The 25,751-nt window shown below is 36.1% G+C and overlaps 1 protein-coding gene across 3 annotated transcripts; it reads right to left on the bottom strand.

Annotated features, from left to right (window-relative positions):
• Positions 1–344: 344 nt before the first annotated feature.
• On the bottom strand, positions 345–25,124 carry LOC104605202 (protein FAR1-RELATED SEQUENCE 5-like). Of its 3 annotated transcripts, none has more exons than XM_010269857.3 (3): positions 24,868–25,124; positions 23,703–24,139; positions 345–1,029 (listed from the first exon to the last, which is right to left on the bottom strand). In XM_010269857.3, coding segments are annotated over exons 1-3 (642 nt in total). In that variant the 5' UTR covers positions 24,869–25,124; the 3' UTR covers positions 345–825. The 3 variants fall into 3 exon arrangements, with proteins under 3 accessions (XP_010268159.1, XP_088752491.1, XP_010268161.1); XM_088896365.1 differs by having other exon boundaries at positions 24,861–25,022; XM_010269859.3 differs by lacking the exon at positions 345–1,029 and adding an exon at positions 19,396–19,688 and having other exon boundaries at positions 24,868–25,049.
• Positions 25,125–25,751: the final 627 nt, after the last annotated feature.

Here is a 25,751-nt window from a genome sequence, read left to right as displayed (position 1 = left end):
GAATTAAAATGGGATTACTTCAATAATTTTGTATATAAAATCATTTATAAAAGGTAAAATGGGTATTTGAAAAAAAACTGATGCATCAATCTAACATTTTCCGCTTGGGACAACGATGGAAGGGAGGTTTTTGTTGAATTTCTCAAAAGTTCAGAGGTATTTGTTAAAATGAAACTATAGGAGAGAATATTATGATTGTCAGAAACTTCAGGAGAGGTTTTTGTATTTTACCCTTTTTTTTTTTTTGTCGCAAGTCATGAGGTTGTATTTCACTAGTCCACCTACATTGTAGGGCAGGGGATCTGCAGAACAGAAAAAAAAAAAAGTCTGTACACTCCCAATCATTGCTTCAAACAATTTACAATCCCATTTATGTACTGGAAGTCTGGAACACAGCTTTGTTTCTGCTTACATTAATAAATCTATAAAAGATCAAGTTTTGCAGAATCAATTTTCCCCAGTTTAAAAACCCACAGGAAAACGCATCCGCAACTAACCTTTACTAAAAATGTTTTCACCAAAAACCGTTTTCCATGCTTCGTAAAATATCCACGCAAGCTCGAGCGATGCAATTCAAAGCTCCAGAGAACTCACCACCATTGTTGCTCGTGCAGCTTCCACGTAAAGAAAGATTTTGACCACATTGCTTCAATCTTAAAACTCCTACAGTGTTCTCCTATAGATATTATCCTCAAACTCATGGTGCCACAATATATTTATACAAGTTTGGGTATAAAGTGATTTGAAGACAGTTTAAATAAATAATATCCACAGATGACCATCAATGGTCAAAATGGTAATGCACACTCAATAAAATTGCTGGGGTTATCTATGCTGTGTAGGCTCTTGTTCCTCAGATTCAACTTCACGTACGTTGTTAACAACTAGTTGAACCTTCATTGATAGTTGTTCAGTATGGTCCTCAACATCTTTCATGAACATGAGTAGCTGTTCTCTATATGCAGCACATAAGCGCTTCTTACGCCGCAGCTCTGCAGTAAGCTCCTGAATTTTCTTATCCTTCTCATCCTTCAAATATGATCAAAGAAACATCAAAGAAATGGCTTAAACAGATGACAAATCCAAAAGAGAAATATATTTGTCAGATATAGTAATCTATCCTATCACTACCTCAAAGGAATTCTAGTCTTTCCACTATATATTTGTTATAGAGTGCAACCTAACCCTTCACCTAACATCCACTTTTATTTTCAATTTAATCAAACAACGGCATCTAATGGAGACCCATAAAATCAATTCAGCTGCAGATACATATTACTACAAAAGATATATGTTTAAACGGACATGCCAGCACTGTTTAAATCCTTAAGTAAAATCTTGCTAAAATAGTAGAAATATCATTTCTTCTTCAAGTCAATTAGCTAAGCACCCTAATCTTAGACAAATTGTGGTTGAGGGGGACATCATGTTGCTTGTGGGATGTAGGATGACGAATAAGCTTGGGACCCTGGGTGCATAGATAGATCGTGATTCATGAAGGAAATCTGTAAGACAGTAAAAGAAGTCGACGCCACCTTCAAATGGGTCAATAGATTTGCAAATTCTTTGGCACTCTCTTGCTAAACAAGGACATTTAGGGAACAGCTTTATTGGGCTTATGTGTTTATGTAGAACAAGTGGCTGAAATGTTCTTTAAGGTCCATGAGCACAAAGAAAGGAAGAGAGGCCAAAACAGGTGCTAACACTTCAAACAACCGTAAACAGAGTTGGCATCTTAGGTTGGCTTTGCAGTGAAATCACACATAATATTGTGGGAATCGCAGGGATGTCTTTGTAAATTTCTTTAAGTCTACTTTCCAACGCATCAAGCAGAACCAAAATTGGAATTTCTTATGCAAAGCCATGACCATTTTACAAAAGGTGCATTGCTGACTGCGGGAAAACCGAAAAACACTAATTTCAAGTTTTTGAGTCCAGATTAGATTAGCAAGTTTCCGTTTTGGTTAATATGAAGTTTTAGAAAGTTTGTGTCCAATTAGGAGTTTACTGTTTTAGTTGATGAGTTGCCTATAAATAAGACAATTGTCTTTGAGTTTTCTCTTGTGTGTTAGACAGTGTATGCCCTTAGCTCCAATTAGATTGATGTACAGATACATTTATTGTAAATGAATAAAAGTACATTATTGTTTCGTGTTGATATTGGTATGCTTCTGTGAAATTACCCCTTAAACTAGACATTTATGAGACTCGTATTAGTTTACAATTTTTTTATAAGTAAAGTCATATTCCATTAATTCAAAGAGCGGTTACATGAGAATCCCCTTAGAGAGGCGTGAGGTGCTGCCTCTCCATACAGAAAACACAAAAAACACAAAAACTACATAAAAAAAAATGTGTTAGTTTAGAATATTCTCAACCGTTGGATAGACTTGGGGAGTTTATCCTACAAAGGCTAACACTGATGTACTGCCAAAGAAATTGGGGCAGTTTGTCTCAGCTGCCAGGATTAAACCCAAAGCACATGCAGTGTGTGTTTGGTTGAAACACTAAACCCGGACCATTTTCTAGTTATGCCTTGGACCTTGGAAAATGATGGGCAAAACTAGAAAGTTACACATAACCCCTAGACTTGATTATGGTACTGCACTAAGTGTCAGATTGGGTTGTTTTTGATATGCCAATCAGTGAGATCCATTGTGGGTCAAAACCTGGGTATGTTGGGGTAGTATGAGAATTCACTTAAGTGGGTGATCATAGTGATAGGATCAACCCCTTTGTTGGACAAAGTGAATGGTAGAGTTTACACTCTCTGATGGAAACCTAAACTGCCAGTAGTGGATTTCAACTGTGTTTGAGATTTGGTTTTGCAATATATATATATATATATATATATATATATATATATATATATATATATATATATATATATATATATATGTGTGTGTGTGTGTGTGTGTGTGTTTTATGAAAAAAATGTTTGCAAAAGGTTTTAATTCCCAGGATCCATCCAAATAGAGTGTAACACTGCACCTTGCAGCCAGGGGAGAGGTCATTCCCTGTTGGACAGTGTTCAATCATTATGAACCGAGAGGTTAAGTGTAAGAGACCATTACAGGGTTGATTTCCTGATGGGCTTTATCTTACTCAAGTCCATTATCCATGGGTCTTTATAGAATGGCTGAATTCAATGATCATTTAAGTGTAAATGTTGGGCCTATTTTGAGCCCATAGTGATGTGCTCAGGGGTTCATTGCTTTTAATAGTGAATTCGGCTAGGCCTTTTCACAGAGGCTGGGCTGAACCCATGTAGACTTATGTGAGGTCATTGTGAGGTCCCACGCCATACAAATCAGGCCTAAGTTGGCCATGCAACACCCTTGGGTCGTGAGCCTTATAGTTGATGGGCCTAAAGCCCATAATTAATATGATTAATTAAGCTATCACATAACAACTAGAGTGAATCTCGGTTTGGAAATGGGTATGGAGCACCTATCCTCTTAAATAGATAAGGTTTATTTCTTAATAGAGTCCAGATCTATATTAGATTTGGATAATCTCCTAATTTGATTAGGAGAAGTTCTCCATAAAGTGATAAAAGAAGAAGAGGGCGAACTGATCAAGAACACCTCTCTCAATTCTATTCTCTCTTCTTCTTTTGTCTTCCAGGAAACCCTAGTTCGACTACAACTTATTTGGGACTAATAGAGATCAGTTTTCCTATGATTTTTGTAAGAAAAATCCAGAGAAATTTTGTGCTCACCTCCCCAGTTTGATCCAAGTAGTTGGGTTGCAATTTTGCTGAAAACTACGTTACTGAACTGGTTTCAGGAGTACACTCTTCAGCGGAGGCTGGTTTTAGGACTAATTTGGGCATGAACTTCCACCTTGGGGTTTGCGTTTTTGGTATCCGTACTAGGTATATATCTCCCTCTTTGTTTGGTTTCAAATCTGGTCCGGTTCAGTGCAAGATCAATCATTGAAAAATGCAGTTTTTCGAAACATAGGGAATTCGATTCCCAGAAAGATTAGAAAATTTTTGAAATTTCGCCCAACCATCTAGCATGGTTCGGCCATCCATATGATGGATCCTAACCCTTCCTTCATTGTGCTCCTTGTGGATTCAAGGATTGTTTTTCTTTGAAGAAGATGGTGCTCTTCTTCCTTCCATGCTTCCTATTCTTCTTTAATTGGTATCAAAGCTTGAAATACTCAGGGTCAATGGTTGGCAACTTCAACAATGATGCTCATGGAGAATAACAGAACATTTCTACAGCTAACTTTGAGGCTTTCCAGAAAGAAATGCAGGCATTTCATGCACAAATCATGGAGGTTTTAAATCACTTTCAAAATCGTGACCAAGGCATGCAACAAACCATTGAAGTGGCTCATGGTTTACCTGTCCAGAATAACACTGCAAACCAACCCCCTAGACAAAACCATGTGGAGGGGAAGATTCAAGTGACAAAGAACTCGATGATCTTACCTGTAGAGCAAAGCAGAGATAGGCAAGATCAAGAATACAGAATGTATTCTTGTGGGAGGAGTTGCAGACCACAACAACTTGCCAAGGCAAGGCTGCCATTAGGTCATGGCATCTTATGAAGCAGCTGTTGAAAGCAAGATTCCTACCTCCAAACCATGATCAGATGCTATTGCAGCAATATCAGGATTGCAAACAAAGGAATAGGCCAGTATGTGAATACATAGAAGAATTCCTACAACTCTCTGCAAGTAACAACCTTTCTGAAACAGAATCACAGGTGGCAAGATGTGTTGATAGACTTCATCTTTCCATACAAGACTGAGTTGCATTATAGCTAGTCTGGTCTCTTACAGAGGCTACCAAACTAGCAGCTGGGTAGAGCTTCAATTAGAATGACCCAAAGCAGAGGACAGTAGCACTTGCAGACGAAGTAGAAGATGTCACTGATGATATGGATTATAGGGAAGAAGAAAAAGATGATTATGTGACACACAAAGATGAAAGCATTTGCTCTAGTAGTGCAGAGGTTGCTATACACATCAAAGTATTCAGAAGATCCCCAGTGCCAAAACATCTTCAAGACATGATGCACAATCAAAGGTCAAATATATGATCTTATCATAAACAGTGGTAGTAGTTCGAATCTCGTGTCACAGATGATGGTGGACAAATTGCAGATGAGATCACCCAACTCCATACACCATTGGCAGGTTTAAGGGCATAAATGGCACTAATGTAACAAAACAATGTTGCATTCCATTGTTTATTTGAAAATATTATGCAGATGTAGTATGTGATGTTATTGATATGGATGTGTAATGTGTTGTGTTGGTGCCTTGAATTCCAAGTGCGATCTAACTCCATGACCCAACCCAAACCAAGTTGAGAAAAACCTGAAGGAAAATTTTCATAGTGATCTGTGGTGGAAGCAAAGGGCTCAAAGATAGGTGGATTTCATAGCATATCCGATCTCACAGCTCATTTGGAACTTATGAGACTCCAGACTCATGAGTCTTCTGACCTTGCTGATCTCAGGATTGCGGACCGTTCCAATTAGGGTTTTCTCTCTATAAATAACCTTGTATTCTTGCATGAAAATTTATGTTGTATCTTGGAGTCCAAGAAAGGAAAACAAGAGAGTGTGTGAGAGACAAGGGAGCTTGAGCAGTGGGTGTATTGGGAGCTTGGGCTTTGGTGAGATGCTGCAAACTCTGTAACTGTAAATCTCCATTCCTGGTAGTGGACTTATTCTCCTTTGACACCCGTGGACATAGGCTATAAGCCAAACAACGTAAACCTTTGTGTGTATTTTGTGTGCTCTGTTTTGCGTTTTTCATCTACTTTCTCTTCTTGCCAATCTGTTTTATTATTCCTAGGTTTGTTAGAACCTCAACAGTATGCATGGCATTTACTGTTTCAAAAACATTGGCAATACAATGTACATGCTACTCATAGGGACAAAACCAATCACTATACCTTTATAAAAGATGGCAAGAAAATTACCCTAGCCCCCATGAAAGGAACATACAAACCCAAAACTTATAAAGTGGAGGGGAAGTTTTTTCTTAGTTTCTACTAAATTTGAAGATGATTTGAAAGAATAGGGGAGATATATGCTTCAGTGGTTTAGGGGGATGGTAATGACACCCACCAATATTCCCCCTAAAATTGACATCTTGATAAAGGAGTTTATGGAAATAATTCCTAATGACCTTCCTAGTGGATTATCTCCCATAAGGCATGACACATCTTGATACTGCATGTTTCCTTATCAATCGTCTTCCATCTACTATTATTAATGGCAAATCTCCTTCCTGTGTTGTTTCCCACTTTGTATCCTTCGCCTCTTTGTCCCCGTGTATTTGGTTGCATGAGTTTTGTTCACAAAATGGAGCTGGTACTAATAAACTTGAAACTCGGGCTATTAAATGTGTTTTTATTGCATACTCCTGTACTCAAAAAGGATATAAGTGTTACAGTCCTGAATCAATGTGTAAAACAGGTTGGGCCACCCATGGGCTGGCACAACCCCAGATTGTGGATGAGCTTGATGAAGAAGAAAAGCTAGCAACTGATTGTTGTTTGCTTTTACTTAATAATGACCAAACCTCATTTGATGTACTACCACTGGTAGTCTCAGACGGTGGCACTGTACAAGTCTTTTTATTTCCAGATTGTGGTTCATATAAACCATAAAGAACTAATTTGTTTTATTCTTTCAACATCAGTTACACTTTCCATACTCTCATGATAATAATCAAGTAAAATATTTACACCAGTTTGTTTAATTCCAGAGTTTAATATTGTAGATAAACAATATAAAGGAGAAATATTTTCCCGATAATTTTTAAATTTATTTTCTATTATTTCAACAATATTTTTAAAACATTCATTTCTTGCTTTTGCAAAACAATCACTAATTATATATACTTGATTGTGTAATGTACATGAAGTTGGGTAAACAGCCAAGAAAATATTAATAGCATCATAAAAATGTTGTAAAAATTCTTCTATACGAATGACAATATTCCAATCATCTTCAGTTTAAGGCATTATTGGGCATTCTTTTATTGTAAAATATGGTAAGAATTCCATATATGGGATGCAACTCTGTAACTTAGAATAGGTTGAATTATTTTTTATAAGTCTTGGAAAGGTGGAATTCCACCTATGTAGAACATCTTTTTTTTTAAGACATGAGTGTTTAAAATCTTGTTTTCTTAAACCAGAAAAATCTAATAAACAAACTACAACTTCTAAATTTTGAAATATGTCTTGAAATAATGTTCAAACCATCTTGAACATATAAATCTAAAATATGACATGCACATATAATATGAAATCATTTTCCTTGTAAAATAGGTTTTAAATAAAATTTTTAAAATACTTATGACAACATCATAAATATGTATAGCATTACCAAGACTAATAGAAAAAAAAAATTATTTTCAATAACATAAATATGTATAGTATTTATATCAACAATTGCTAAGCTAGTATCTGGCCATTCAAGTCTTGTAAAACTTCAATTTCTTTTTTGTAAAAGCCATGGTTCATCAATGAAATGCCCAGTGACACAAATAATAACTAATATCATATTTAAAAGTCCAAATAGCCAAAGTAAAATTTTGGAAGAGTTGAAAAGTAGAAATTAAGTCTTGTTCATAAGAAAGAAAATTTTTATGAGCATCCATTCTTGACATATTTCTAGAAACTTTTTTAAAAGCAGAATTTATAGATGATTGTAAAAATTTTTCAAATCATGGATCTTCAAAAAATAAAAAATGGTTGTTCAGCATGTACAATATACTTTTAGCTAGTGGTTGTCTCGTTTATTCTTGTGAATATTGAAAATTACCAAATAAAGTAGATTTGTAATTTGTGTTTGATTCGAATCATTGTTTTTTGTGTTTTGTCTATGTGTCCTCTTAAATGTCCAGTGCTACCACTACTTTGGTAACTAAAATCATTTCTGCATTTTTTTATAGACGGCTTTCATACTCGTTCCCTCAACTTCTATTGTGAAGTAAGATTATACATTACTAGTTTTGCTTTTGATTGTCCTAGAAATACTAGGACCAGCATTAGTAGCAATAGCACTAGCACCAACATCAGTGCTATCATATTGGGATCGGACATCATTGAAGCCATGGCCATAGGGAAAGGATGTTTGGGAAGAACTAGCATTTTAAAAAGGTCAAATATTAAGACCCTAACATTTAGAAAAAGGAAATTTTCATTAAATGAAAAAGGAATACATAGAAACTAGGTGATAAAGCATCACCTACTCTTTATTCCCATTCTTGCTTCTGTTCAGCGTGTATGTTCTTGTTCTCGTTCCCATTCATGTCTGCTTCATTGCCAAAAGAACCACTCACAATACCAAATGGAAATTCTCTTTTGGCTACAGCACCTGATCCAGTGGACTCTCAAGAGGCAAACCTGAAGAGTAGTGCATGTCCAACTGAGCCAGGAATTACTCATTCATCCCATCAGTCATTTTACTACTTGCAAGAACCTATATCCTTCATACTAAACTTTTTCCAAAGTGGAAAAATGCTATGCTGGAGGAAATTAGTGCTGTTCACAAAAACAACACTTGAGATTGGACTGCTGACCTTCCTAAAGGTAAAGAACCCTGTAGGGTGTAAGCGGGTGTACTCTATTAAACACTGGGTTGATGGTTCCATAGAAAGATACAAAGCTAGATCGATAGCAAAGGGTTTCTCTCAAACTTATGGAGTTGATTATACTGAGACATTTGGCCTTATTGAAAAGATGAATTCGATATGTGTCCTCCTTTCTCTTGCAACTTATCTTGAATGGCACCTAAACCAGTTGGATGTTAAAAATGTTTTCCTAAATACATAGTTGTCAAGGTGCGTCGGCTAGGCGTGTAGGCGCTTTTTGGGTCTCGCCTCGCCCAAACGCCATATGATATATCTATAACATGTTATAATTGTTGCATATTTAATATAAACATAGACATGATGCACCAAATCATTATTTTTATTTCTTTCATATTATAACAAGTTTTTTCTTAATTTCTTATCTTTTTACGATTTATGATAGATAAAATATTCAAAGATGAGTTCTCAAAGAGATGATATTCGAAGATGAGTTCAAGAGGTATCCTTGTCAAGTTCCAAGTTGTATGTCTTTGAAGAAGAAAGGGAAATCGATCACAAAAGCCTATGCTTTTCGTTCTTTTTCTTCTTCTTCTTCTTGAACAAAAAAACAGGGGCTCCGCCCCTTCTTTTTCTTGTTTTGGAACAAAAATAGGAGCTCTGCCCCTTCTTCTTTCCTCCTCCTCCTCCTCCTTCTTCTTCTTTCCTCTTCCTCCTCCTTCTTCTTCTGGAACAAAAAACAGGAACTCCACCAAGTTCCAAGTTGTATGTCTTTGAAGAAGAAAGGGAAATTGATCACAAAATGTATGCTTTTCCTTCTTCTTCTGGAACAAAAAACAGGGACTCCGCCCCTTCTTTTTCTTGTTTTGGAACAAAAACAAGAGCTCCGCCCCTTCTTCTTTCCTCCTCCTCCTCCTTCTTTTGGAACAAAAAAGAGGGGCTCCGCCAAGTTCCAAGTTGTATGTCTTTGAAGAAGAAAGGGAAATTGATCGCAAAAGGTATGCTTTTCCTTCTTCTGGAACAAAAAACAGGGGCTCTGCCCCTTCTTTTTCTTGTTTTTGAACAAAAACAAGAGCTCCACCCCTTCTTCTTTCCTCCTCCTCCTCTCCTCTCCTCCTCCTCCTCCTCCTCCTTTTGGAACAAAAAACAGGGGCTCCGCCAAGTTCCAAGTTGTATGTCTTTGAAGAAGAAAGGGAAATTGATCACAGAAGCTATGCTTTTCCTTCTTCTTCTGAAACAAAAAACAGGGGCTCTGCCGCTGTTTTGGAACAATAACAAGGGATCTGCCCCTTCTTCTTTTTCTTGTTTTGGAACAAAAACAAGGGCACCACCCCTTCTTTTTCTTTTTTTGGAACAAAAACAGGGGCTCTTCCCCTTCTTTCCTCCTCTCTTCTTCTTCTTCTTCTTCTTCTTCTTCTTCTTCTTCTTCTTCTTCTTCTTCTGAAACAAAAAACAGGATTTGTTTCTTTTTTGGAAGAAAGATAGGGGCTCTGCCCTTCTGTATTTCTATTCCAACGGCAAAATAGGGGTTCATCCCCTTTTTATTTTATTTTTCTTTTAGACATTAAGCAACGCCTAGGCGACCAGGCAACTAAGCACTCCCCTATTGCCTAAGTTCGCCTTGGCGCCTTGAAAACTATGCCTAAATAGTGAGCTTGAAAAGGCCAATATGGTTCAACACCTAGTGTCATGTACTAAGGAGACAAAAGGAAAGGCTTATCACCTCGAGATCTCTATATGGATTAAAACAGTCACCCAAAGTTTGGTTTGGTAGGTTCAACAGTGTAGTCGAGCAGGTTGGATTTAAGTAGTGCCAAAGTGATCATACTCTCTTCATTAAGAGAGATGGAAATCCAATAGTAGTGTTGATAGTCTATGTGAGTAGCATTGTTATCACAGGGAATTAGGAGTTAGAGAAATTTCTTAGGTTCTCAATTTGAATTGAGGTTGCGTTGTTGCGAGATCAAACAAGGGTATCTTCATTTCGTAGAGGAAGTATATCCTAGATCTCCTTGAGGACATTGAGAAACTAGGAGCTAAACTAGATGACACTCCAATTGACAATAACCATAGACTTGGTGAAAGTGAAGGTGAACCCCTCTAATGTGAGGCGGTTCTAGAGGCTTATTGATAGATTATAATGCTTATCTATGGTCAGTCTTGATATAACTTTTGCAGTTGGGGTGTTAAGCGAGTACATGCATTCACCTATAATTACTCGTCTTGCTGCAACAAAATGGGCCTTTAGATACTTGAAGAAACATCCCAATAAGGTCTCTTTTCTTTAAGTATGGCCACTTAAGAGTGGAATTTTTTTTTTTTTTTGAAATAAATAAAGAAGAAAATTCATTCATAGCAAAGAAAGGGGAATACAGTAAAAGGTGATAATTATCACCCAACAAGAAAAAAAGAAAATTTCAGCACCCTCCACACTACTCTTAGAAATATAACTTTGAACTCCCACCCAAACTTTTACTAAAACTAACCACCCCCCATCTTCACACCCAAAATCTAAAAATAACTTCCCCCAATAAGATTCTATCAACCCCGAAGATTTTAAACACTTATAAAGTAGGCATAAACATTTTCCTTTCCACTTCCAAGAATGTTTTTCGTGCAAATTCCTCCCCTCCTAAAAATCGCAGCCCTAATAATTTGCTCACTTGAACCTTTGTTTCAACAACTTTTTCTAGATCAACTGCCTCCCCACCTCCCTCACTTGGTCTATGGCCACCTCTTCAACTTTCCCTTCTTCTGTTTCTCCTTTTTCATCATCTTCACACCCTTCTTCCAACTTTCTCTGAAACAAATCATTGCCTCCTGCTTGAGAGTAAGGAATTTTTTCCCCTTGCTCTTTTTAATCTCAATTCCTATTTTTGCTTCTATTGTTCCTTCTTTTCCTTCCCAACCTACTCAAACTACTAATGTGCTAGAATTCCAAGTATGTTTTAGATGTAAGAAAGTAATAACAAAGACAAAACAACCACTCTAAACTAACACCTTGGATTTAGGTAACCATCTAAGTGCTTTATTAGAAACATTTAGGAGGGATATATTACAATAAATGCACCCCTACCACTCCTTTCTTTCTCTAGCCTTAGCTAGCCACTCTTTTATACACCTTACACAACCCCCTTCTTAGGGTATTAAACCCTAGTAGTTAGTACAATTAGTTTCTAGTGATTCCTTGTTTAGCCAGTTCATCAGCCAAAGAGTTAACAAATCTCGAAAACCACATATAAACAACAAGCAACTCTTTGACAAGTTTGTTGATTTTCCTTGTAATGTGCCTATTTTCCAAGAACCTATCCAATTTCTTGTAAACCACCCCATAATTACAATTGAGTTGCCTTCCAAAAGATTACCATAGCTAAGATCCACAACCAATCTTAGCCCAAGTCTAAGTGATAAAAATTCAGTCCTAACTAAGACACCATGATCTATAAGCCCTGAAAAAGAGATGGTATGTTTCCATTAGAATCTCTGAACAATCATCCTATTCTTGAATCCCCTAGATTACCTACACTATATCCATTCAAATTTAATACAATAGAGTTAGAGGCTTGAGAAAACCAACAGATGTAAGTGATGTTCCTTTTCATGGATAAGCTTATCACCGCCTAACAATTCCTCATGATATCATCAAGAGAAAAGTCCTTGAAGTCTTTCAAAGATTTCATCCAATGTGCCACCTTGGTTGTAACTTTCTTGATGATGACTGCTATGTTGCTTGACTTATCTTTAAATATTATAATATTCCTCTCTTCGCATATGCACCAAAAAAAATTATGGCCCTATTGCATCTCCGCGTTACTTTGCTTTTTTTTTTCTTTTGTTTGGCAGAGAGAAGGATGTGTTAAACAAGTTTTTAATATCATCCAACTGGTTACACCTCTCTGAACAAAGCAAAGAAACATTCCCATATTCTGGATGCAAATGGACAAGATATTAGTATGGTAATGCAGTTTCACAACTACCTCTACATAGGATGCATATATGAGGTGAAAGGTATCAATTGGGCCTTCTTTGAATGTTCTCACTAGTGTTGATACATGATACACCGCCCAACAAAATGCTTGAATTTTTGGAGGTGTTGGTACTTCCCAAATAGCATGCACAAGTAAATCAGGTGGGAGAGAAACTACTTGCTTAAGCACCTAATGGAGGAACGAGTGAAAACCCAACAGGATTAGCTATCCAGCTCCTATTATCCGAACTTCTCTATTAATTTTTTATTTATAAAAGTATAGTCTTTTTAGTTGCTAATTTAATATGAAATTGCTTTATTAAATACTTGGCTGAAATAGTTGGTGGTCAAACCAGGTTTTAGATCAGATTTCAGCAAAGTAAAAGAAAAAGAAGAAAAGAGAGCAGAAGAGAATGAGAACAGAGTTTTCTTATGGTTCTGCTGCCCCGTCCATTGCTATTTATATGAGTAAAAAATAAACACAATAAGATGCAAATCTAGAGATTTCATAATCCGAAATCCAACATATTTTAAAGTTTAAACACAATAAGATGGCTGTGGACTAAATCCGAAATCCAACATAATAATTGGATGTAGATGTGGATCTAGAGATTTCATAATCGGATGCGGATGCAGATCTAGAGATTTCATAATCAGATGCAGATGTGGATGTAGCTAGGTCCTATCTAAATTTGGTCCATCTATAGCCATATTGTTTGCATTATCTGTGGTCTTGGTGCAGATCCAAGCTAGACCTAGCTCAAAATAAAATAGTTTCTTGAGCCTGGAAATTTGTTGGTCTAATTGGGTTGGGCTAAGTTGTAAATGATCATCCCTAAGTAGGAATCTTATGAAATTTCTAATTGGACCATTATTAGCTTTGTTATTTTAACTAATTTTTATAATTATTATATGGAATGCAAATGGTTTGTATTATTATTTTTAATAATTTTTTACTTTTTATTATTAAGTTTAATTATCCAATTAATATTAGTTTTCAAATGTATTCTAATTTTTAATTTATGAACTACTAGTTTTTATTAATTTCTTAATTTTTAATAGTTGTTAGATAAAAACTTGCTAAATTTTAATGATTTGTTTATTAATTTTAATAATTAGGTTTCAAATTATAATTTTTTGATAATTAAACAATTAAATAGAATTTGAATATGAAACAAATAAATGGAATTTGAATGAGAGTAAAATTCTCTATCTTTGGATACAATAGGCTAATAATGGAAGAGGCCTATAAAAATATGCTAAAATAGGTTAATGATGGAAGGGGTGGGACCTATGTCTAGAATTCTCTCTCTTATTATTTTTAGGCAAAGGGTAAAACAGAACCTTGATGGAAGCTCTATAGGTAATCTGGGCCCATCTGGTATAGGAGGTGATTTCAGAGATAATGAAGGCAAGATAATGGCTCTGTATTCAGGTCCAGTAGGAGTTGGAGATTCCTTAAGAGCGGAAATCTTGGCACTACATCAAGGTGTAAAACTGGCCAAACAATTGGAGCTACAGCAGATTGACATAGAGGGGGACTCCAAATCGGTGATTGGGTGGATGCAATCAGGACAGCTGGGAATTTGGCAGTATAGACAGCTGATAAGGGAAATACTTAGCATAACAAGGGAGGTGGGTGTTTGTTTCAAGTGGGTAAGGAGATAAGCAAATGGTTTTGTTGACGCCCTAGCGAAACAAGGGACTGTAAGGGAGAGAATTTACTCGGCTGACTTCTATATTTCAGTTTTAATTTATCTCTAATGAAAAGTTAGCGTTTCTGATCAAAAGAATTATATTTAGGCAATTTAACTATTTGTGAAGTTTTTATTAACTAATTTTTAAACTATTATTTGTTTACGAGCTTGGTTGGGCCCACACTGACCTTTGAAGTATTAGGCCCAAGCGTGGCCCTGAAATTTGTAGGCCTGATGCGGGCTTGGCCTGAGCCGGACTGAAATGATCACCCCTAAGCAAATTGCTTTTGGTTTATTAGATTAATAAGAGAAAGAATAAAATAAAAAAGGAAAAAAAGAAAAGGAAAAGAAAAATAAAAAAAGGAAAAAGAGTCAATGAATTTTAAGCAATTCAGAGTAATTGAAAGGAAAGAGAATTAGTGGAGTGGCTTATAGGAGGAGAGAGGTAATGGAATGACTAATGAGGAGAGATGAAAGTCTGAAAGACTTAAAATGTTGATTGGCTACTTGAGTTATTTTGTTCAGTTTTAAAATAAAAATTCAAAAAAAAAACACAAAATTGATAAATGGTAGAGGAGAAAGGAAAGCCAATGCTAACATGGCACAGTATATATATATATATATATATATATATATATATATATATATATATATGTATGTATACACACACACACATATATATATACGTGTATATATATGGGACCACTATAAATTAAGTCTAATATATTGATCTATTGTATCTCTACACTCTCCCTCAAGTTGGGAATAGATATTGGTCATTCCCAATTTGCGTAAATCTATTTCAAACTTGACTTTAGTGACTACTTTGGTGAAGACATCACTAAGCTACATTTCAGAGGCAATATGGGAAAGGCATGCTTCTTGAGTCTTTTTTTATCATGCTAAGATTATGTGCAATATTAATGGTTGCATGGTTATCACAATAAAACATCAAGGACCTTTCATACTCAATACCTAACTCCTCAAGTAGAGATTTCAGCCATAATACAACATTACAACCACACCATTAGCCATAAACCTATACTCTACCTTGGCACTAGAACAAACAACCGCATCTTGTTTCTTACTCCTCCATGAAACAAGATTCCCTCCAACAAAGGTACAATACCCTGAAGTAGACCTCAAATCATCAACACACTTGTGGCTCAATCAGCATTTGTATACACTTTAATCTTCATATGACCATTTTTCTTGAAGAGTATGCCTGGACTTGGACATCTCTTCAAGTAGGCAATAATCCTCTCAACAAGTAGATAGGTCATTCTAGGAGAACACACATGTTAGCTAACAACACTACCAACATAAGAAATATTAGAGCATGTCAGACAAAGATAAAGAAGTTTCCCAATAAACCATTGATACACAACTTTTTCTTCAAGTAGCTCACCCTCTTCTACACTCATCTTATGATTTTATTCAATGGGTGTACCTATAGGCTTAACTCCTAATTTATTAATTATTCTTCAATAGATCAAGAACATATTTCCTTTGAGAGATGAAGATGCCATGTTTAGACCAGACCCCTTCAATCACCTATAAGTACCACAAATCACCAAGGTTTTTCACTTCAAAATCCTTGTTAGTAACCTCTTAAGAGAACTAATCTCATCAGTATTGCTTCTTATCACCACAATATCATCAACATATACAAGAAGAGTCAAGGAAGAGCCTATATTCTTGACAAAAAGAGTGTGATCAGATTGAGCCTATGTATAGTCAGACTACTCCAAGGCAAATCTAAAACTATCAAACCATACTCTTATGGATTGCTTAAGACCATACAAAGCTTTCTTTAGCTAACAAACTTTCTTTCCTACATCCGTATCATAAGACCAAGGAGAAACTCCATATATACCTCCTCCTGCAACTACAAATCACCACTAAGGAAGGCATTCTTTACATTCATATGAAACAATGGCCATGAGAAATTTCCAACAAGAGACAACAAAACTCAAATGGTGTTCATCTTGGAGACTTGTGCAAAGGTTACTAAGTAGTCAATACCATAAGTCTATGTGTACCCCTTTGCGACCACTTGAGCCTTGTATCCTTCTAAACCATTTGCATTGTACTTCATTGTAAATACCCACCTACACCCAATAGGTTTCTGATTAATCTACCAACTCCCGAGTATTATTTTTAATGAGGGCATCCATCTCCGCTTTCATTGCATTCTTCTACTAAGGCACCAACAAGGCATCCTGCGTTGTTTTAGGAATGGGTATAGCAACAATGGGTACCAAAATAGTTTTATAGACTTGAAATTGTAGACAATCCTCGTGTTTGATTAGAAATCAGCAAGAAAAAAAAAGAAAAGAGTGGGACAAAACAAAGAAGAGGAGAAGAGTAAAGAAAGAGGAAAGAATGAAAAAAAGGGATGCAATAAATTATGGTCTTGGAGCCCCACCATTAGCATTTATATTTTCTCATAAAGGGTTACAATACAAAGACAAATATGCCTCTACCACCTAACAACAGATAATAACAGTAAATAAAAAACATAAACAATATGAGAAATAACATGAATATAAGATGAGACCACATAGAAAAAACTATTGTATTGTGTTCCTACACTCCCCTCAAGTTGGGAATAGATATTTGTCATTCCCAACTTGTGTAAATTTGTCTCCAACTTGGCCTTTGCAATTCCTTTGGTGAAAAGATCAGCAAGTTACATATTAGATGTAACATAAGGAAGGCACACTTCTTGAGAAACTACTCTTTCTCTGATGAAATGCCAGTCCACCTCAATGTGTTTGGTTCTGTCATGCTATATTGGGTTATGAGCAATGTTAGTGGCAGCTTGATTATCACAATACAACATCAAGGATTTTTCATACTCAACTCCCAACTCCTCAAAAAGAGATCTCAGCCACAATACTTTGGACAAACCATTAGCCATGGACTATGCCTCTACATTGAAACAGACAACAACACTCTATTTCTTACTCCATGAAACAAGATTTCCTCCAAGGAGGGTACCCGGAGGTGGATCTTCTATCATCAACACACCCAGCCCAATCTGCATCCATATACACCTCTAACTTCATATGACCATTATTCTTATAGAGTATACCTCTGCCTAAACATCTCTTCAAATATACAAGGGCCCTCTTAACTGCTAGTAAGTGGGTTGTTCTGGTGGAGTGCATGTACTAACAACACTGATAGCTGATAGCATAAAAGAAATATCAGGTCATGTCAAACAAAGATAAAGCAATTTCCCAACTAACCATTGAAACATAACCTTGTCTTTAAGAGGTTCACCATCTTTTGCACTCATTTTATGATTCTGCTCAATGGGTGTATTAGTAAGCTTAACTCCTAATTTCCTAGTTTCCTCCAAAAGATCAATGACATATTCCCTCTAAGAAGCAAAGATACCATGTTTGGACCTAGCCACTTGAATTCTAAAAAAAAAAAAAAACATAAGCCACCCAGATAATTTCACCTCAAACTACTTGTTAAGTAGTTGCTTGAGTGAATCAATATCACCAGTGTCATTACCAGTCACCACAATATCATCAACATATACTGCAAGTAAAGTCAAGCGTGATCTGACTGAGCCTACACATATCCAAATTTTTCTAAGGAAAGTTTAAATCTATCAAACCATGCCCTTAGAGATTGCTTCAAACCATATAGAGCCTTCTTCAACTTATAGACCTTTCCAGAGTTTGTATCATAGAGCCTTGGGGATAGTTCCATATATATTTCCTCCTGCAGATCACCATTGAGAAATGCATTTTTTACATATATTTGGAATAGTGGCCATGAGAAATTTGCAATAAGAGACATAAGAACTTTAATAGTGTTCATCTTGGCTACTTCGCAAAGGTTTCTAAATAACCAATCCCATAAGTCTGTGTGTATCCCTTTGCCACCAGTCGGACCTTGTATCTGTCAACTAAGCTATTTGCATTGTACTTCACTATAAACACCCATCTACATCCAACTGGTTTTTTTCCTTCTAGCCAATCTACCATCTCTCATGCATTGTTTCTAATGAGAGCACCCATCTCATTGCTTCCACTCAGGTACCACCAGGGCTTCCTATACTGTTTTGGGGATGGGTATAACAACAATGGAACCTAAAAAGAACTTACATGATGATGAAAGATGGTCATAAGAAAGGAACTGGGAGATGCAATGAGCAATAGATGAGGTCCAACAATGCTTCCCTTTGTGAAATAAAATGGAAGGTCAAGGTCCAACAATGCTTCCCTTTGAATCTGGTGCAACTGAGGAGATTGGAACCGGCCAAGACTGGTCGTGATCGGAACCAACCTGCTTCTACCACCATCTGTGAAACACTCTCAACTCTTTGCACTTCTAACAATTCCCTTCACCACACTCCCCTTCAATGATTGGAATAGGCAATGGGACTTCTAGAGCAAAGATACCCTGCAATCCTTGCTCATCACTCTCCCTCTTGAGCTGAAAACCTAAGATAATAAGGGGCATCCTCAAAGAAGGTAACATCCATAGACACAAAACAAGTCCCAAAGACAAGATCAAAACAATAATACCCCTTTTGAGTTTGCGCATACCCAAGAAAGATACACTTATCTGCCTTAGGATCAAATTTAGAATGATTAGGTCTAAGGATTTGAACAAAGCAAGTGCACCCAAAAGTCTTAAGTGGAATGTTGAACTAATCTTTGTCAAGATACAACAGGTTAAAAGGAACTTTCATGTCTAATACTCGTAAAGAAACTCTGTTGATGAGATAGACAATTGTATGGATGGCATCCCCCAGAAAAGTATGGAGCCATTGGAAATCAACATACTTCTAGCAACCTCCAAGATGTGCCTATTCTTTCTCCCAGCTACTCCATTTTGTTGAGGTGTATAGGGACATGTTCTCTGATGGATAACTTCATACTCAAGAAGATGTGAGACCAAGGATTTTGCAAAAATACTCCTTAGCATTATTAGATCTAAAAATTTTGATTGTGATTCCAAAATGGGTTAAAACCATCTAATGAAAGGCATAGGTCAAAGTAGGAACCTCATCTCGGGAACGCATAAGATATACCCATGAAAAATGAGAATAGCCATCAACAAATAATAGGAAATATCCATATCTCCCCATATTAATAATATGATATAGTCCCTAAACATCGGTATGCACAATTTTACTTCTTTACTACTCAATAAATAAGTTGATCTACAATGTTTTGCCATTTCACAACTTTTACATCTCAAACTTGACACTTGGATTGACTCGATTACTTGAACAACTTAGGAAACAAGCTCTTCAAGGACCCAAAAGATAAATGGCCTAACTGATTATGCCAAAGCATAAGCTGACTCACAAACTAAGAAACAAAAGACCCCCCAACCCCTTCATGCCTCCTAGATAGATGCTCAAGCAGGTAGATTCCATTTGCCTCACGAAAAGTCCCAATCACCTTCTTTGTCGCTAGATCCTAGAAAACACAATTAAAGAAAAAGCTCATTGAACAATTCTGATTCTTAATAATACTACTAATTAAAAGAATATTAGTACTAAGCTTAGGAACATGCAAAACTAAGGATAAATTAATGGCATCAGACACTCAAATGTCTTCCTTGCAAGAAATAGGAACAAGAGAGCCATCAATAATGGATATTTTGTTTCTGCCAAAGGATAAGCAATAAGTAGTAAATAAAAAGGACAAACCGGTCATATGCAATTGAATCTACAATCAAAAAAATGCTAGTGTTACCTAAGGCAGAAGCATGATAGGTAGTAGTCCTTGTACCTAAATGAGCAAAAGTTGAAGTGGGAGTAGTAGGTGCAATAGTTAACAGCTAAGATGGTCCTAAAATACCCGCCTCACTTTCCAATTGAGTCAAGGCAACTCGGACAGCAACTAGAGCATCTAGAGATGTGGATCTTATACTTGAAGAAGATGGTCCATCTGATAACAGCCAAATTGGCATTCCCTTTCTTACTCTTCAGTCTTACTAGAATAAGGTGTGGATGACTTCCAACAAGTGTCTCAGATGTGCTTTGGCTTCTTACAATAACCACAAAATATTCCCTTCTTGTCCCCCTTCCCCGTATCTTTCTCCTTATCACCATCATAGTATCATTCTTCAATTTTACTACTGCTAAAGCTGATTCCATAGGTGGAATTTGTAACATAACTTTCCTCCTGCTCTCTTCACTGTGAACTAGAGAATAAGCCTGAGATAGAGTAATATTGTCTCTAGTAAGTAATTGTTGTCTCACAATATCATAATTTGAATTCAAACCAGCAAAAAACTCAAACACCCTATTTGTCTCCACCAACTTCCTATATGTTGTAGCATCCTCTCGACTTCCCCACTCAATTATCTCTTGTGATCAATCTCATGCCATAAAGACTTCAATGCAAAGTAGGCAAATGCAGGTTTCTCCTCCTGTTTAAGATTGTTTACTTCACTCTTTAATGCAAAAGCCCCAGCAACATTCAAAGGCTGAGAGTAAGTCTCCTTCATATTTTCCCATATTTCCTTGGTTGTTTTCACCCACTAATAATTTCTGCAATGTGAGGCTGCATGGAATTACACATCCAAGTCATCACCAAATAATTTTCTTGAACCCACTTGGCATAAGTTGGGTCCTCCTTGGTTGGTTTTTTATATCTCCAATCACGTACCTTAGTTTTTCTCTACCTCCAATGGCCATCATGGCTGATTGTTCCCATTCCAAGTAATTGGTTCCATCAAACTTGACAGTAGTCATTTGAAAGGTGTTGTCTATCATACTTCCAGCCCCTATAAATCCTTCCCCTTGGACCTTTGATTCACTCCTAATTGTCTCCATGATAGATGTTAATTTCTCCCAACCGATCAACTGTTAACAATAATGGTTGACTATTAAGCAATATTAGCCAAGTGTTAAGCAATACCTGTCAACTGTTAAGCAATATTGGTCAACTGCTAAACAATACTGGTCAACTAACAATAAAAAGGAGAAAAAACAATAGGGAAAAACATCAACCGCTCCTTCTAGGATGATTCCACCACCTCCTAAAGGCTATCGAACTCTATAGGGATAAGAAAGCAACCCAGAAAACCTTAAGTAAAACTTTCAAAAATAGGTTTAAGCCCTAAACCTAGCATTTACTTGATTTCTCTAAGTCTCTCTAGTTATTGGGCAATCTCCAAGGTCACACAATACCCTGGGCAGCAGCAAACTCTCCAATAACCTCCAAGATTTAGGCGATATATGTTCAGCTTCTAGCCCTAGGAAGTTCCCATACAGTCAGTTGGAATAAGACCACATGAGAACCTTGAACAATCCTAGTCCTGCTCTGATACCAACTTGGATGAAGTTATTGACAGTCCTCCTGTGTTCTGATTAGGAATCAGCCAGAAAAAAAAAAAAAAAAAAAAAAAAAAAAGTGTGGGAGAGAACAGAGAAGAGAAGAGAAGAGAAAAGGAAGAAGAGGAGAGAATGATGAAAATGGTTGTCATGTTTTGAGAGGAAGCTTAATGTTTTTAACAAAGAGAATTGCTATTTTTTCAATTAATAGCATGCTGAATGGTATATAAAACTAGGGAACTAGCCAAAAGTTTGTTTTTTATTCTGTAAAATTCTTATCACCTAGGCAATTAGGCAAGTAGGCACTAGGCACCCCATTGTCGCCTAGAATCACCTAGACGCTTTCACAACTATGGTTAAGTCTTAGGTTTCGTTTGTGTAATTTGGTTTATCTATTAGAATCATTTGCATTTTCAATGAGTTTAAATTTGTTTAAACTCACCATATTATGTAGTTTTGACTCTTAAGGATTATACTTTATAGGACAACTTTGGAACGTATTATTTTGTTAGTTAACCATAGTTTCTTAGCTTAGTTTGATGGTTTGGAACAAAACAATAATTCAAAAGGGAGCACCGCATATCATTCTATATTTCTGAATATTTCACAATGTTTCCACTATATCTATAATGTTTCCCATATTTAGGTGACTGATATTCCCACCAATGCTAACATTTTAAATCTTGCTCCAGAGTGGATTTTCCAACCCATAGGAAGAAGAGAGGGAAGATCATTTTATTATAGTTCTTAAATCTTTATAAAAGAAAATAGAAGTATATCAAATATATACAAGCATTGTGGTCCAAGAAAAAGAAAACAAAGGCTTTCTAAAGGAACAAAGAGTAGCAGAAAAAAAAAATAGAAACACCCTGTCAACCCCCAGAACAATAAATGTACTACTACTGCTACACAGAACCGCCTAAAAAATGCACCAAAAATAGCTAAAAAATAGAGAAAACACTCATGACTCACCCTAAGCACACCAGACAAACAAATGGAACTACTATACAGAACCACCTAAAAAATCCATCAACAATAGCAAAAAATTAGAGAAAACACCTCACTCTAAGAAAAACAGACAAAAGCAATGATTGACAGCAGCCAACAAAACCGAACAAACAAATAACAACCCCCCCCAAACCTTACATGAGACGCAGAAGAACACCCACAACCACCATAGACTACCACTAGACCCATATACCTCTTTACTCCCCCTTCCTGCCTCTCCCTTTCACATTTAATATTTATTTGTCTTTTTCACCCCCTGAAGATTTAGCCTTATAATTCTCAAATATTTCTCCTACCCCTCACTCTAGTTGTTATATGCTCCAGCGCATCTCATCCAAGTATCTCATTTTTTTCTACTTAGCAAAATCTTCAGGATTCAACACATCCATTCTCACATCTCACCTCAATTTCCACCTCTTTTTCCTTATTGATAGCTTATTTGTCTCCCTCCAAATCTCTGAAGATGGATTGAACAAAACCATCCCCTCCAACAAAAAATTAAATTATAATAAAATAAAAATATTCATGAAAAGTTAGGTGTCTTCAGAGAGCTACCGGGTAATGAATTAGGATTCTTTATAAATTCTCCCTGTGGGCCATTTGGATAGTTTTTTTTTTCATTTTTTTGCTCCATCTTTTTATAATTTTCATTTTAATTTAATAAACATCAATTTCTCTCAAGTTTAAAATAAGAAAAGAAGGATGCAAAATGCGAACTCATATTTCCATTTATTTCTTTATCAGTAAAAATCATTTCCATCTATTAAAGGACATGATGTGATCTATCTCATCCACATAAATGCGAACTCATTAAGTAATTGGTTTTGCACATAAATCCAAATGGCTACTTGAGCATAAGTGCTATGGCTCAGCACCACACTAAGTATTGCAGGAGAGAACATCCTAGGTAAGGTGGGCCAAGTCCTAACAGTCATAATTTTTTATGAAAGAGATTAAATACAGACCATATAGTTAATATCTGTTGATCATATATAGACTGCCAGATGAAAGAAAAATCAACAAATCACCTTCAAGGGTCCAATATAATGAAGCAAAGAGTGCATAGTAATTAATAAAACCAATGGAAATGATGCTTTAGGATATTTACTTCTAAAATAACATTAAGCAAAGAAGAACTCACCATTGTATGGCGACACTCACGGGCTGAAACCACCAATGGATGATTATGTTCCTTTACAAACCTTGTAACCACCCATTTTCCAGACTTCATTGATTTTACCAGAATCATTGCCTTGCAACCTTCCCTTGTGCTTGCCCTTGGCTTCCTAACTGGGCCAAATTTGCCTCTAATGCTAACACAAAATCCCTCCTTATTGCACCCAAGTCGACGAGAAAGAATTCTTCCATCAACCTCTGAGCGGCGACATGACATGACACGCATGACAAACCCCACCCTTCTGGCATATTCATCATAGAACGCCTTGGCAGCATCTTCAGATTCAAACTCCATGCCCTCATATGGTTCTAGAATTGCATCTCCTTCACGCGAGACTGACTCCCCTCCAGTAGCATTTTCTATTGTTCTGGCTTCCTCATCAATGTGAGTTTCTAAATCCACTGCCACATAACATAGATATTTTTACCTCCATACCTATATAATTGTTATTTATTTTCATTCTTTTTTTTTTTTCTTTTTACTTCCTTTAATTTAATTTCTTGATAACTACCTTTGGTATAGTGGGAAATGCATGCAATATTCTTTGAATAAAAAGCAAAAAAGAAAAGAATTTATGCCTCTCCTACCTATTTCCTCGAACGGTTTGTGTGTATGTCAGGGAAAATGGAATTACATGCTACTAGAGAACTGAGAAACGTGTGTGTGTGACAAAACTACAAATTAAACCTGCAACAACAATGTAAACTTCTCTCTGGCTATTCTAACAAGGAGAACTCAATTGGTACGTGAAGGCACAAAGTGCAATTGATAGAACTAAACAATTAGACAACTAAAAGGGTGCACATTAGTAATAACTGGGTCCAAGAAATCAACTACTTCGAAATTACTACGGAGATAAGAAAATAGCTCAAAAATTAAAAAATTTCGAAAATGAATATTGATCGTCAATGGTAACTCCAAAGAACGCATCCCATCATACTTCGAGTGAATAAAAAGAATTTAAAACAAGGGTTTTCAAATTATAAAATCTTCATTAAGGTTTTAATGGGTAAAAGACTTCCAAAACGTATAGATTAAGACATAATCTGATCAGAGCCGTTCCTAGATAGAGAGAGAGATGAAAACTGCAAATATCCGGTATCTTTGACTAAGGAAACATACAACTTACTAGATTCGAAGCCAGATAGATCAAAGACTCGAAGTCGAGAAACCCGGATCTCCTCCTTCTGGTTGAGGGGGGGGGAGAGAGAAGAGGGAAGTTGGGTTCGTAGGTCTCGGATGTTTAAATTTAGGGGTTTTTAACGTGGATTTATTTGATAATATTAGTATAGTCCTGATAAGGCATTCATCGAAATGCAATCTACTGCAGTGTTCGTCTGGAAAAGATCTTGATAAAATGACCTGGCATCAGGTAAAAACGCTTTGGTTTTGGGGGCACCGTATTTGGACATGACACGTAAACACCTTCAGCCCCTACTTGTCCGTTTACTCAAATGACTGTTGAGCGCAATTACTCTTTTACCCCACATCCATGGCTACGAATCTAAGATCAACAAATTCGGCACCAAATTTCAAATGAGCAAATGTGCTGACCCTTCAATGTACTCGCCAACTGCCATTTCAAATAAAGGATCTAAAATTTATCATGGCGCCTTGAGTGATTCGAACACAAATCATTAAGGGTTACCCAGGTCATTTTTCCTCTTATAAAATTTAATAAAATAAAATAACTTTTTTTTATTCTACCGTTTGCGTGTAATACGAACAAATTACATTTGTGTTTAACAATTCCTTCAAAATAAAAAAATAATATTCAAAACTAATATTATAATAGAATAAATAATTTCTTAAATCCAAATTTATATAAAAAATTTGTTTAATCTCAAGAAATTTATATGAATAAAGATATTAATAATAGAATAATTATTTTAGTACTTAATATTTATAAATTTGAACATGATATGCATCTTAAAATTTTATAAATTATTAATTAATATTTTAATTTGAACTAAATAAAAGTATATTTATTATTTATAAAAATAAAAATATTAT

Source organism: Nelumbo nucifera, chromosome 1 (assembly GCF_055504915.1).
Source record: "Nelumbo nucifera cultivar China Antique chromosome 1, China Antique-T2T, whole genome shotgun sequence".
NCBI lineage: Eukaryota > Viridiplantae > Streptophyta > Magnoliopsida > Proteales > Nelumbonaceae > Nelumbo > Nelumbo nucifera.
Note: the sequence above shows the minus strand (reverse complement) of the source record. Positions and strands in the feature narration are given on the sequence as shown.

Coding starts and splice junctions, on each gene's coding strand:
- LOC104605202 (XM_010269857.3), bottom strand. Junction 1,030..23,702: donor GTGAGTGTCGCCATACAATG/GTGAGTTCTTCT, acceptor TCATATTTGAAG/GATGAGAAGGATAAGAAAAT.